Genomic DNA, 16,024 nt, shown 5'->3' on the forward strand with positions numbered 1-16,024 from the left:
GTGAGAAAGGATTCCGGAGAAAACCGGCGGCGGCGATCGATTCTTTAATAAAGCGCGCCGGTGTATGGAAGTAATCCCTCTGTTGGCCCCTTCTAGTATGATGTATTGTGCCTGCGTTTGACTGTGGAAGAACCGGCGGGGTCGGCATTCAGCGCCCGGACGAAATTGCGCCGAGCGACGAAAATCGGCTTGCCTTGCAGGGCCCCACAATCGGCGCCCTGTTATGATTGCCATCAGCGCGCCCTGTGTTCTCAGGTAGTGCGTGTTATTTGTGCGGCACGAAGCTGAGCGTGACGGCTATTCGCGGGCGCCCAAGCGAGACCCGGGCTCCCCCCAAGCCCGCTTTCCGCAAAGTGGAGGTTCACTAAGATGCGCGCCCGTGCTGGGCCGTTTGCCTTGCGCCAGGTCTTTGCCAGGCTATTGACAGACAGGCGACTTTGAACGAGTTTTAAGCGGGCAAGGCAACTTATGCCCTGTTTAAAAAACTCGCAGCTTTTAATCTGCCAACTCAACTTTTTTGCACTCGTAAGTTCATTTTGTGTGCGCTTTTTTTAATTATTTACGTTGCGGCTTTGAATTTTTGTTCTTTCTTGCGGCACTTTCATTATTTTTACCATTGAAATGATGTCTTGCAAATCCATGTTTGTGTTTGTGACAAAACGGAATCGCTGATATATGACAAAAATCGTAACACGAGTGCAAAACCTGAACAGCAGAAGCGAAACTCGAGTTGTGCTACTAAACAAAGATTGCGATACGTTTTCCAGCCCAGAAAAATGCTATGAGTCATTAGGCTGGATGGTTGTGGTGCAAGTCCAGCTCCATTTACGCCGATCAAGGGTGCTAGCGCTTTGCTTTGCGACCGCAACGACCCCCTCTCGGTGACTTAAACGCCCCTTCGCGCTCCTATTTTTAAAGCAAATTAAATGTAATTTAGCGCAAATCCAGTCCGCTCCTTCCTGTGTGGCCTGTCTCTTGGCGCAATCCATCACGACCGTTCCGCGCCGATGAACTTGATACAACGTTACATTATCATCCAGCCCGGTTTCACGGAACGTTCGACATTTCTTGAGTTGAAAACAGCGGCTCAGTCATATTCTGTTTCGGTTTACCGCATGAGTCATTCGAGAGAAAAATTCTTTACCTCGGTTAATTGCCAACCTTGAAAAAACAAACACGGTTTAACACGAATATGTCCCGAGGCTAGGTGTGTTAACGTAAGCTTTTTATGGTCTGCGGTGAGTAAATAGCCCTATCGTCAAACGGGCCTGTTTAAAGTTCGGTCTCAAAATGTAAAAAAAACATCGTCTTGTGATGCAAGCTCACCACCTTGTGTCCCAAGTTATGTTTGGGCTGTTCAGAAACGCTGGGCGTTAAAGTGAATAAAAAACATAACAATCTATAAATCATGTCACTAATGAATAACAGCTACTGCTTATAAAATAAAACAGTCATAGCAAAACCGTGCTTCATCAGGTTAAAGTAGAGTGAAATCATTCAAAACAAACAAAAAGTCGCACGAAGTAACCATAGTAACAGGTTTAATGGGACAGGATTTCCTTGTCGGGCCAGTTTTTTACCTTTAACCTTAAAGTCGCATTTTATTAAGGGTTACCAATTAATACCCACTAATCTTTGAGTGGGTAACATAAAGTTTAAATGGTAACCTTTGTTGATTTAAATTTTCTAAAACAATTGTGGTTTTAAATCCATATTATCAACTGGATTTCAAGTAGGCCTACGGTACATTTTGTACCCAGCGCTCTGGGGAACCAGAGTTAATCCTAATGTGCCGGTGTTTTAAATATGATGGGCCGTTGATGCATGTGAAAAACTATTACCGATCCTTGTTAGCATTCCTGGAACCTGACTTTATTTATATGTCATCAAAAGGGTTTAAAAAATTGCTTTCAATTCAACAATAAAAGGACTAACTATGATTCCTTCGTACGTTAACCGCGTTTTGACCTGGAAGAAATGAAAGCTATAACCATGTATTGTGTGCTTTGAAATCATGGCGGGTCGAATAATAATATTATCGACAATGTCGGGCCTCGATGGCCATCAATTGTTTGCCTTTCGGCCAGTTGCGACTTTGCGTAAAATAATTTTTTCGGTGGGTATCAATAAAAATGATGAATCATGTTCTTTAAGGAGTACGTAAATGCCAGCCCAGTTCGTGGGAACGAATTCTATTTCGCTTTATCGACGGAACTGGGATTTTAGTGGTCACATTTCATTTTGTATGATAATCTAGTAACCTGCCGTTTGTATTAAAAAACCCCTTGAAATACGGTTGTTTTCGAGGAAGTTCCGACGTTCTTCACTCCTTTATGTTGATTCATCATTTCGAAGAAATATATACTCCCTCGAAAAAAGGACACGACAGTGAAAAAAGTATTAATTCCGAAAAATGTATGTAAATCGCGTTAAAATCGCTGTATCAAAGTTGTATATTAAAAAATCCTGACTCGGCAGGCATTTTAAAACAATACAAGCCTTGTTGAACGCACGGCTAAATGTGTATATTCTGTCGCCGAGGAAAAAAACTAGCAAGCCGCACATGGGACCCATTGTACCGCCGCCAGGCAGTCTCGAACGTTTTCGTTGACTTTGTCAAAGTGTTAATTTGTTAAACTAAAACTCTCGAGCCCGCAAAGGCACACACGCGTCCCTCTTCGCCGCCTGCTACACCGGCTAGGTCACGTACGTCAGTGGTTCCGTGTTTCAACAAATGCGTAAGTTTTAGTGACGTCACCGTTTCGTCACAGGTTTACTGGAGGAACTCTGCGAGTCGTTTGTGTTGCAACGCAGCTATTTACCTACCGGTATGCTTAACCGAGACATACGTGCGTTAGCTCACACATTGGGAAAAACTGAAGGTTTTTGAGCGTTTGGTTTTGTCGGTGGTTTGTTTGAATCAATATATGATTCACCCGGTGCAATCTCAAAGATTGCAACAACAAATTTGCGTGCCGTAGCTTAAGCTCGAAGTCAGTTCTCAGTATCACGCGCCGAAAAATTCTGGTTCCGACTGTAATCCATCTGGTGTCCTTGTTAGTTGTTGGTTGCAAAACTGTGGCTTTTAACGACCTTGACCAGAGTTAACATTTTACCTCAATTTAATACGATCGATTGTAAGGCGAGAGGTGTTCCTACTTTTCACACAAATGTTTTCCATATAGGTTGACCCTGTAAAACGGGTAATCCTGTAGAGAAGGTCATTTGGTAGTAAACGTTGGTCATGTTTACTAAATCGATCAATGTGCCGCTCGTTTATCGTTTCATGTCGATTTGTGTTGTCTATATTTAGAGACGTAGCCATGGCGAAATATGTTGTATTTAAATATACATTTTACTACTAATTCCAATCGTTTTCTCCGTTATTTGATATCGCTCGGTGAAAGGTTAACCTTGTGATATTACGACAGAGGACTTGCTCCGATACGCCGCTAGCGGAAACGTGACCTTTCGTCACGACCGAGTGATAAAAATCTGCAGCAACGGAAATATTCGTTTAGTAAATTGTACAACATTTAAAACATCGTTAAATATGCTGCCAGGCAAAGAACATTCAAAAGAAGCTCTTCCGGTAGTTATTCATTTTACCTTACCCAAACTTGGGCGCGTGATGTTGTTGCATTACTTGATGAAGGATTCCTGTTTAGGTAGCTAAAACTTCGGATTAAATAAATAAGTACCGGACGAGCTTCTTTTTATGTAAAACATCGTTGTAAACTTTTTTTCTCAAATTTATTATACATGGTTTTAAACTGTTTTCATATTTTTTTTATAAAGGGTTTAGTTTATAAGGGTTTTAGTTTAAAGTTTTATAAAGGGTTTAGTTTACAGTTTTATAAAGGGTTTAGTTTATAAATTTGCAAAGTTTAGAGTAAGTTCAAGACTATATTTTACTTCTAACAGTAAAATGTCCAGGCATCTTTGTCTCGGAACACATATTAGTCGCGAATGGCAGAGCGAAAGCTATTATCAAAGACGTGCATTATACAGTATTTCGCTAAGCTCGCATTCCTCAATCGTTGGCATCTGCTGATAACGAAAAACTACACAAAAGAGCGCCAACAGATACAGCGGCCGGAAGATGCTTGTGGAGCATCAAACGGACGCTTGTGGAATCAGGGATTTCGCACGCTCAATATTCGGTCGATTTAGATTACGCCGGCCTGGCTGGTTCGGGCGTTTTCACACGGACGACGCGCCCTCGGTTCCACTCTAATGTCATTTGAACCGCGGTAAGTGACATCCATTACCGCTAAGGCAAGGCATCGTGGGTAGAGTGAGGTGGCAACCCAACAGCGAAAAGCGCTTGCCTGCTGCCTAACATCACAGCGCGCCGAAGCCCCAACACTATCAGATGAATAACAAAGGAGGAAACACGATAAGAACCCGCACGACCTTTCCAGTGCCACGGGAATAAACAGACGCATACCGTGCGTCGCCAGCAGAAGCAACAACAGCGAAAAAAGGCTTTGCGACGGGCAGGAAATGTTGACACCATTCCTGAAAGTCGAACAAATAGCGAAAACCCCGATGACGCGACGATTGTTTACAGAGCATAGGACCGTTCCGATTCCGCCGCTGACGCTCGTAAAGCTGTAGGATCCCGTAAAAATCGACCCAATGGCTGACGCTAATTCGGGCAACACCCCGGCTTGTCTTTTGTGCGTGAAAGCGAGTGATTCGATCGTGACTTGGCGTGATACGGTCGAAGTGACTTGTTGACCACGGAACAGTTAATAGCCGGTAAACTAGGAAACACGGACGCCGGCTTTCCTTATCGCCCGCGACGCTTCACTGGGCCACAGCAGCTTGTTTCCTCCAACAAGCCAAATGCAGTGTTTTTGTCACGGCCGAGCTCGGTTCGTCTTGCGAGGTCTCGGGAAAAACATCCTATTATTCTCCGTCGTGACGTCAGAGGCATAGTTTTTAAGTAACGCTACACTTGTTTGCTGGGATCTTGGCATTTTCACGAGTTCGGACTGTCCGACTTGTTTTTAAACCTCGCCTCGCAGTTGACATTTGAACACGCAACGTGGTTCAACTGTGTAATCCTTATAGACCCTATGTAATTTGTTGTTATAAGACATTTTGAGTTGTCGTCGGCTGAGTGACTTTACCAAGGTAATTTCTTAAACTTGTTTATTCAATATTGCAAGCGAAATCATATTAAAGTTGTATTTTTCCGTTTTTAGAACACTTCTTTAACCAAGAGATGTTTTGCTGTTTCTCCACTCATAATACCAATAATACATTAGCAAAACGTAGGTATGACCATCTTTGGCATTATCGAGAACAATCGCCCAGCGTAATGTTAACATTGTTGATCTAAGCCTATATTTCTGTTTCTACACAATAAATTCGTTGTTTATGAAACACCAGAATTTTTTTAAATAGTACTCCACTCCCTGGAGTCGTGTGTTTGTGTGCGTTGCCGATTTGTTGTCGCAATCAGTAACATTTGTTACAATAAAGGAATTGTGCTTTCGCTGATTCATCATAGCAGTTGCCTTTCGCATTAAAACTAAATGTTAAGTCGGGTAAACTACAAAACCAGCGAAGCATGTTTAATTTACAGGTTTACAGCAAATGGTAAACATCACGCCATATAAAATGAGTCATCAACGCTTAATGTGATGTATCCTTGCCAACCAGGCCGCTGGAGCAAATTTATCTAGATTACATAGCGTTATAAATGAGCTCAATTGACCGTTACACTATTTACTTTTTGCCGCCCACGAATCCGTAACCAGGCTGCATTGTTTCGTGTAGCGCTGTGTTTTTAATATCACTTTCTATTCGCGGATCGCCTTTGTGAAGCTCGGCCCTCACCTATTTTGAGCCCTCTCGTCATAATTTTGTGTTCGAGCTGGGCGTTGGCCGGCTTTCGAGCGCAAAGCACTTGCGGCTCCTCTATTGAAAACTGTACCACTTTAACGAAAATCCAACCCACCGAGCACGCAATTGTCCATTTATTAACCCAATGGCAAGTGCGATTTAATACTTCACAGGAAAAAAACCCGCTATTTCCAAACGTATACTATACATCGGAACTCTATTCCTAAATGTTAACCCAAATATTTTTTCTTTGAAAATTAAAAAATTAAAATGCATGATTTTTACTTATAAGCAGTGGTGGGATTCAATTGTTTTGTCAGCCGGTTCTACCACAAAAGTAATATTTATCAGCCGGTTCTGTATAAAAAAGTCATATTTTTCAGCAAATAAACTGAATATTTTTTTTATATTCGACAGAACGTCGTTTTACGAAGATAAATAGAGATTGAACGTATGTTACAAGAACAGAACAGGTTTCAGCTCCACGGTCCAGGAAATGGTGCGAACCGGCTAAATGCCATCACTGCCAGATCAGCCACAATAAAGCAGCAGATGTATTATTATGACTTGTACTTATGATGCAACAATTCAGATTTTAGACAACCACAAAAACAAAATTACTACAATTATAAAAAATTAACACAATGCATCACTGTTACGCGCTTGACTGTTGCAACATTTTAAAAACAAAAAAATGAGCTTCTTGGATGTCAAAAAGCGGTGTTTTAGATAAGATGCAAAAATCCATTGACAGTAACCAGTAATGCTAACCGGTTCGCTGATCACATAAAATTTTGTAAGACAGTTTTATAGAACCGGTGCGAAACGGCTGAATCCCACCACTGCTTATAAGGCCACTGAAGTGGCCGTCAACCGAATGAAGCAGTGGTTTTCAACCCTTTTTAGTAACGGACCCCTTCAAACAAATATCAAACATGCTCTTAAGAACTGTTGTTTTAATTTTTTTTACTTTTGCACATTTACATTGCATAAGCGTATCACCCTTAGTAAAACTGATTTAAATTTAATTATCATGGAACAATTATTGGATGATAAGTTATAGTTCTTCTAAACTTCAAAGGTATGTTTTAATTTCCAAAAGCTTCTTATTTCACACTAAATTTTCTATGACAAATAAGTGTTATCTGGACCGACGCAACCTTCGGCGTTGGCAGGCGACGATCGATATAGACATAATATATTTAGCAGTTAGAGCTCACTTTACACCCAGGTCATTTCAGGACACCGAATTATCGAAAAAAAAGTTAATCCTGTTACCTCTGTGGTGCGTTAAATCCGACTGTTTTAACCTTCATTGATCTGTAAAATCGGCGAAACGTTCTTAACTTACACTGTGCTCTAGAGTAGACAGATTGTTCGATGTTTGGGTTTTTGCGTCTAAAGTTTCAACCGCATAGTGCTTCTGCTACATCATTGTATAGAATTTCTTTCACTTTTTGCGATAAACCCTTGCTTAATTTCACCTTATTTTGCATTTACACATTTTAAAGAGAAATAGGTTTGTAGCCTATGTCAAATTTGTTTGTAGCTATTAAAAAACAAAAAAACTAATTTTTTCAGCCTTGCAAAGCAGTTTTCTCATCCAGTGTACTTATGATACTTGGATGCTTTGACCAATTTAAGCAATTGTGTACTTACTTCAACCAGACTAGTGCAATCGAAAGAAACAAAGGGGGGAAATTGTAGTCCTTGATCCGGTTCCAAAGCTGAAAAAAATATTGTCATTACATTTTAAGCAACATGGTTTACACAAAATGAGATTTTCCCAGGTTTAACCAGATAAACGCACGTTCAACAAAACAATGTTTCATATTGGTGTTTTACCATATAAAGCTGAATGGTCAAATGATTCTAAATCCACATTGCAAAAGGCACTCCAGTTCTTCTTTATAATATAGGCGACTAAAAATTCAACTAAAGGCTCGTGTGAAGTTGGTTATTCGCGCACGAGTTCAACTTGGCATATTACGTTACTTGTTACGTATTTTTCTGTAAATGTTCATGTCACCCTGATTCACCCGGAATGTATTAACAGATCTCTAGACTATATTATTCAATGAACATCATTTCGCAAGTCTAAATGCCCAACTTATGTATGATTTTTTATCTCTTCCCATAATACTACACTCTTACTCAATTTGCTTTGTAGTACGAAGCATGTTACCTAACTTAGCGGCAAATTTTATTACATAGGAAAATGGTTTGTCGAGCTGCACCAACAATTTCAAATCTGACATGTGTTATTTGATTGAAAATTTTTGTTGAGATTTATCCATACGATTTGTTTAAAACATTTTTTATATATTGCGTCGAATAAAAAATATAATATTTAGGTATCCAAATTTGAATTAAAATTCGAAGACAAAACTTTTTTTGACTAAATCAAATAGCACTTGTGATGATTACTTGTCAATATAAGTCCGTAGCCCCAAAACCAGAACGCAAGCAGGGGGCCTTGAGGCGGTGTGTATATAGCCTACAAACTGTAGTCACCGTTCCGGTCGTGTTCGTTCGGTGTGAGAGAGGCCTCCGCTGACAGTCACACATAATAGCCGCCGCGCTCGTATGAAATCAGCTATCCAAACACTCGCCAATGCGACGCAGAGCATTGACAGGTCGCCGCCTCAGCGTAATCCCGCAGGTCGACGGGGTGCGCTTCAATAACGAACCCGATTGAACTCCGCATCTGACAGGCTGCGCACTCCACCCGACGCCCTGGACCGTTACCCTATAACGCTGTATGTCTCCAGGATGTGGACACACTTTGTGGATGTTGACCTAATTGTGCCTTTTAAACCGCTTTAGGGAGTCGCCGTTCGCCTGATGTCATTGCCCAGCTGCTGACGATGCTTCAGGCTTCTCTGTTCCTTTTGCTGCGGTGGCTAAGTTGTGGTTAATGAAATAATGTTACGCACATTTTTGACTGGGGTTCAAATGGGGGCGGCTTTAACCGGAACGGGCAAAATATAGGTGAATTGAGTTTTCCGGAAAACTGCGATCGATGGAACACCTCGAATGTAATTTTAGTCATTTATTGAAACGCGATTAACTGCACCATGTTTATAAGTTGAGTAACTTGAAAATCGAATGTTTGATTGATTTAATTGTTGCCCCATAGATTAACTTTATTTTAAACCATACTAAGATCAAAGTTTGCGAAAGCAATAATTAAATTTTAGGTCTACTTTTTACAATCCTTTTACACCTGAAATTATGCAATCATATGCGGATTCAGTCTTGAAAACACTTCAGACATAACTTCAAAAGACTTATGTTATAAAAAAATAATCTTAATACACCTGTTGTTCTGAAAGAACTAGTGCTTATTCTGAAAGTTTCATCGCAATAGGTAAAAACGTGCGTTAATTGATTTAACATAGAAAAATATGAAAAGGGATTTTTAGAGTTATTTTGCAAAAATTAAACTTGATTATGAGTGTACATTTGTTTTTTAATAATTTTTGCCGCTCCCTAAAACCATGTCCGTGGAGGCGGTGCCGATGAATTGTTACCTAGCAATGCAAAACGAATTATGAATATACCAGGCCTAAAATGAAGGAATTCTGTTATTTGTTTACGAAGCAAGCGAAAAGTAATATCATAATCAGAAAAACAGAAAAAAACTAAGTTGGACAGGTATTATTTTACATTTACTTAGATAAATAAGGTACAAAATATAGCTAGACGGCTTTGAAAAGCATTTATATGTTAGCAGCTCGCCTACTTTTCAACCTGACGACACAAGGAGTTGTTTGGGGAGTTAAAGATCGACAGATTAACAATGGCTCGTCGTCAAAGCTTCATTAAACCGAATTGGTATTTATTGTTTACTTAAACTCTTTGCTTTAAATAACATTTTATGGGAATTACTTTATGGCAATAAAATTTCACCTTTTTTATTTAAGCCATTTTACAGCGTTCTACATAAGTAATTTTGCAATACATCTAGTCCCACTCAAGTCATTTGTAAAATAACTTAACTCCGAGTCAAGTCTTTTTAAGCAAATTCAAGTCATTGTCAAGTCGTAATTCGACGAAGTTGATTTCACAGTAAACTATTAAAATTGGTAAAGCAACAACTTAATTAAAATTAACGAAAACCAAACATACTGCAATTGTTTTATCTACGAAACATAGAAAAAAAACTTTTTTTCATAAAAAAAAAAAAAAAAAAAAAAAAAAATCCTTGGGAAAAAAAACACTTTATTTCAATCGAAGTCATTTGTCTTAAAACGTAATTATCGAGTAAAGTCATTTGTCCAAAATAAATAAATCAGGGCAAGTCATTAAAAACAGTGGCTCAAGTCAAAGCATTGGGTCGTTTAATTTTCTAAAACTAAAAAATGGATAGCGAAAACAAAAAGGTTGGTACCAACTAAAGAATCGGCGAAAGGTATGTGGTCAGCAAGTTTTTGTCAACCGATAACGATGACTACTGTATGAGACAACATTTAAGACAGTTAAGTAGCCTATAGATGTTTAACCACAGCGATAAGCAGTTAATCAAATTTGTCACTTCCGTAATTACAAGTAGCCTAAAACAAGGCATTATAAACAGCAGATTTAGATTGAAATGCCGCTAGTGAAATTTTAACATCGTCACTCAAACCAAGCAACTTGGGTCTACTTTTACTCAGTGTATGGCCTGATACACGGTTGGATCAGCCCCGAATGTTAAGCGTGTTTTACCATTAGCAAATTCAGACTAACCGCTAATATTGTAACTAAATTGGGCTTAAAACTTTTGTACATTTTTTATTGTGTTGTTACCTGTAAATATAAGGTTGGCTTGTTGTTGGTCTATAGACGGGTTCGGACCATGCTTAACCAGACAATTTAAAATCTGTTTGAAAGCAAATTGCGCAACCTAGCGGAACAATTGAAGCTACGATTATGTTTTAGCATTGCCTCTTTTAAAGGTACATAAAACAAACATAACATTGATAAATAAGAAATAGTGCTATAACACATAATTGTTCACATTTTATGTGTACACTTTATGTGTAGGCCTACTGGATTTTGAGATTTTATGCACAAATAACGTTACTGGACAAGAGGTGTGTTATACGTGTTCTTACACATTCTAAGGTCATATTTTCGCTGACATTCGAAAAATGATATTTTTGTTTAACACTATGGGTGTCAAAATAAAAATAAAAAACAAAATAGACGAATCGTCTGATGGGCTTTGCCATTATTTAAACGGGAAAGCCCCGTTAAACAAACCACATTTCTTATAACAAGGTACACAATTAGCTCGTTACAAAGCGGGCCATTGTTTCAGCATTTTGGGGGAAATACTTGGGTTTTGACTGGATTTCAACAGAATACTGTTTTTCTTTACCTGTTGCTGTTCTCTTCGCATGTGTGTCAAACAGCTTTCGTTCACTTTCAATTAAACTTTTACAGTTCCGAAATTAAAGGTTGTTACGATAATAATTTATTTAACGTTTGTTATTTTCCAGTGGTATGAGCCTAATTATTTTTGGTAAATAAAACAAACAATAGTTTTACCAACTTGCTATTTAAATTGGTGTTATTTCCAAAAGTGTTAAAATATAAAGAAGTAAACAGGCTTCCAAAATGACACTTGACAAGAGTAACAAGACATCATTTGATACGTTAGTTCAGTGGAATATAACATAATACGATGTACAATAGTATCAGAAACATTGTTTTTTAAATTGTAGACGGGTCTCCGTCTTTAGATAGTGAGCCAAAACACCCTGCGACACTACTTGATTAATGTTCGTTTGGTTTACCGTTTTATACATATGGAAAAGTTGATTTACAGAGCTTTACATGCTAAATTTAAAATAAAATAATTTTGAGTTACTACTATAAACTGCCTAAATTTAAAAATGCCATGTTTGTTCTATTTTCCATTCTTCAGACATGTTAAATAGGGAGATTCCCTTGGTCTTCCCCGTGTAATATATCCTATACAGTAGAAATATACCAAACAAATTTTTCTTCCCAAAGGTTTGTTTTACCTTTGTAAATAAACATAAAGTCACAGAATGTTTGCATATTCTTATTAGAAGTATGTAACTTAAAAGAGAAAACAACTCATTTATGAATATTTTTGTGTGAAAGGCGGCAACCTCAAAAATATATCGGATTGGATTTATTATCATACCGATTAACACAGCAATCTTCGCGCTCTGCAAGAAATGGCAACACACGTTACGCCGTTAACTTATTATTGTATTTGCTGCTTTCAGTTATTTTAAGAGTTCTTAGAAAGCTTACCAGCAGGTGAATACGCAAAGTAAAATAAAATTAAACAATTATACAAATTGCGCTTTTGGGTAATTATAGTGCTATTCGGAAAACTTTACTCTGCAAAATATGGCGCATGCCAGTCTTCAGTGCAGCACACTCTGTGGGCCGCTGTGGCAAGTGCACATGCCCATATTTTTTAAGAAACACCTGATTAAGTATATTGCAAACTTTAATTTCGAAAAATGTTGAATTTTGGTAGGATTTCCAACCTAAGGCATGTAAAAAACATGATTGCACAAATACACCCATCAATTTTTTTCTGCAATTAAAACAAGAGCACCTTTGTTTTTTTTTAAGTATTTTCGTAGAGACTAATATGTCAACATTTGTGAAATTTAGTATAATATTGTATAATAAACAGACTTATTATATATATAATACCTCTATTGCAGTGGTTCTCGGCCACCGGTCCTGCCAGGTATATTACAATTTTATATCTTGGTTGCAAAATGCAAGATGTTAAAAGCTTGTGCATCAAATGTAGAACTTTGCCAGTTCCGTAATGTGCTGCATTGTGACACAACATAGAGTTAATGGTCTAATTTGGACTTTATTGTTCGTCACAAGGGCGCAAGTGTTGTATTAGGCTACAACTCGTTTAATTCTTAAGCTTTAAAACCAGTTGTAGGTGAAAAACTTCAATGAACCACATAAAACTCGTATGATATCAAAAAGACAGCAGCAAATTGCTTATTAAATTGATGTTTCCATTCTTTGCTTTTAAGTTGCATATACTTTTGTCGTAATTACATTTATGGTTGATTTTGATTTTTGAAGGTCCACTGGTCCGCAAAACTTGTTGCAAAAGATCACAGTTTCCAGCAAATCCAAAACTTGTTTTGAAATTTTACCTGTCCGTAAGCTAAAAAGGTTGAGAACCACTGCTCTATTGCACAATTTTGCAAATTTGTATAAATGGCAGAGTCTAAAATCCTACCATATCGTTCATTAATGGTCCATATTTGGGTTAGGGTAGGGGTTTTGGTGAGGGCGGGCCATGTATTATTATATTTATTATTGACTAATAAATACGACCTACCAAACCCACACGCCTACTCGCACCCTACCCCAATAATCATTTGTGTTGTGGTAGGATTCCAGCACTCATAATTGTTAATTCTATGTCTTGTTAACTCTTTATAGCATATTTATAATTTTATTAAATATTTTTCATTCAAAAATGGTATTTTAATATATTGAATGTATAACCGAAAAAAGTTAGAATGTTTTTACCTCTCAAAAAAGATTTGTTGACTCGCATTTCTTTTCTTCTTGTCGCTATAAATTTATTCAGCCTAGGGATCGTATTTTTCATTTATTATTTTCTTGTCGCTATAAATGCATTCAGCTGGAATCTTTCACTTCCAGAAAACTGGATTAAAAAATTAAAATTCCGGGGAATCCTGATGAAATTGTTTGACTTTTAGTCCCTAATTATGTAGTCATTATGATGTTTAAAATTACTTTATATTAGCTCCAATCATTTAATTAAGCTCATTTATGTTCTGTAGTATGGCTTCTGCAATCTTACAAGACCTTTTAGGGATGTGCAAAGTAGAATATTGAATCCAATTCGGCCGTTTATTTCGGATAATTGGAACCGATATAATTTAACGTTTTACCGCGGATTGTTGCGCCTAATTGCACAAACGCATGAGGTAAGTCGGCCTGTCGCTGCGGCGACCAATTTACAGTGCTTGCTTTAAATGTAACCTGGTAGTGCTGTGTCAGCAGCGTTTTTTCGGGCGACCAATTACTGCGTCTCGCGATAACGTTCGTCTAATAATTAAGTGTCAATCAAGTGTTATTGGGCGAGCGATCAATGTGTAATGTCTGGTGTGGAGCTCGCAATTTCCCTAAATGCGTTAAGTTGCAATTTAAATAACATTACGTTATAAAGCGTGCTGGCTGTCAACAAAATGTGCTATTGGTTTACTTAAGGTCAACTTTAGGCCAATATTCAGCGAGGTTATGGAGTTATGTACAGTGTAATTGTCAAGAATTTGTTAAGTCAATAGTAACTTTGTATTCTGTACAGTACATTATTTGACTGCATAACAGATCACGTTAGTAAAAAAATAAGCCCCAAGACCCAACAATGCTTGAAAAAACAGGACCGAATTGCTTAAGACTTCTGTGTGCAGCATTGCATTGTACTCACTATTGGCAAAAATATAAGTTTTGGCAACAACCTGGACAGTGGACATATTACAGTTTACACAACTGCTTCAAATGACAGTTGTTAAGAATGTTAAACATATGGGAGATTTTTTTTTTTATTATAATGTACACATGTTACAAAATTGTTTGGGCGATTTATTGCTGTGATTGTGGGCCCTGTAGGGTTGATTAAGATTAATCCCTTCCCCAAACAAAATCGAGGTTAAATAATTGAATAAAAATATACTAGGATTCGCTATTCTGGATTCTTTATTCTAGATTCGAAACCTATTATTCTAGAATACCTTGGGATTCTACTTTGAACATCCCTACTTTTTGTATTAAAAAACGCATGTAGGGCGCATATTTTTTTGTATTTGTAGATTAAATTTAATTAGGTTCTCCGCTGGTAAGAGCAAAAAAGCAACTCAGGCAACGACTTTTTGGTTTGGTAATATATTTTTTCTTTATATCCGAAAAACGACAAGTTTTGGTATGTTGATGAATAACCGGGATTATAAAACAAAATTCCTCGAGATTCGGGATTGTTAATTTGCGGGAAATGCAGTTGCGTTTCCAGGTTTCGGTATAGTAGTGTTATAGATCTGTGAAACTTTTGAAATGATGTTATGACAGCTGCGCAAATTTTAGCAACTTTATTACAGCCATGCAATTTCCAGCATTATATTTAAAGTTTTCATTTATGTTCAGACAAAGATTTAATGTAGTCATTATTATTTACCCTTTTTTATTTGTTTGTATAGAGATGTTGTATTCCGTAAAAGATCTGTTTGATTTGAATGTAATGTGTAAAAAATAGTTGGATCTACAAGTTGAATCATGTATTCTGGAGCCAAAGGAAGTTTTCCTGGAAGGCCTCAGAAAAAAATTCAGAAACAAAAAGCAAAGTTTCAGCCAGCATTGTATAAAAATGACCTGGAGGATTTAAAAGTTACTTGTTCATTTATCACACATATTACACATCAGTTTGAACGCATATTTGATGATGGAACGAGTCAGGTTAAAGGATTTACATTTATTTGTTTATACATATTAAAACCAGGTTAAATATCACAACTGGTGTGTTGATGAAGTGACTTTTTGTAAATAATCTGGTTACTGTATATTTGATTTCCAGGAGCAGAATTTCTTGGGCTTTAAAGAAAAAAAGAAAAAGACAAAGGATACTTCTGCAAAACTTTCGAAGATAAAAACTATACCTTCAAAAGAAAGTTCAGACAATGTTGCTGTTAAGTGGTCAGTTATAAAGTAGATGTTTCAAGCAAACTTTTTTATTTTATCAGTTAATTTAAATACGCAAAATAAAATATATATATATATAATAAATCAGAGTGATTGTTCAACAGATAGGCAAAAAATACATTCATGAACGAGCTATTTGTATTCCACATAAAAAACCTACCATTAAAATAAAAGCACATGGTTTAAGAAAATTGATGTTGACTTTTAAACGAATTGTTGAAAATATCATTAATTACATTTTTTTAGCACATGTCCTGTGCATTTCTTGTAATGGTAATGTGCTAGTCCAGTGGTTCTCTCAAATCCGACTCTTACAAACCCAAACATTATCAATTCTCTCCCAGAAAAAATCAAATTTACAAAAATACAAATGAAAAAATGGACATGTAGAACTGCATACAAGTGAAAGTACATGTGCTTGTGGGTATTAGAACAAATT

At 37.3% G+C, this 16,024-nt stretch overlaps 1 protein-coding gene across 1 annotated transcript in view; it reads left to right on the plus strand.

Annotated features, from left to right (window-relative positions):
* The first annotated feature begins 15,118 nt into the window (after nt 1-15,118).
* The window catches only part of LOC146167882 (histone-lysine N-methyltransferase 2A-like), a 48,765-nt gene continuing 47,859 nt past the window's right edge, over nt 15,119-16,024 (plus strand). The window contains exons 1-2 of the mRNA XM_083386162.1: nt 15,119-15,342; nt 15,461-15,579. Of these exons, the coding sequence (XP_083242288.1) occupies nt 15,163-15,342; nt 15,461-15,579 (299 nt within the window). The 5' untranslated portion in view covers nt 15,119-15,162. The remainder of the gene's footprint in view (nt 15,343-15,460; nt 15,580-16,024) is intronic.

The sequence above is a fragment of the Ascidiella aspersa genome, chromosome 1 (assembly GCF_963924565.1).
Source record: "Ascidiella aspersa chromosome 1, kaAscAspe10.2, whole genome shotgun sequence".
Classification (NCBI taxonomy): domain Eukaryota; kingdom Metazoa; phylum Chordata; class Ascidiacea; order Phlebobranchia; family Ascidiidae; genus Ascidiella; species Ascidiella aspersa.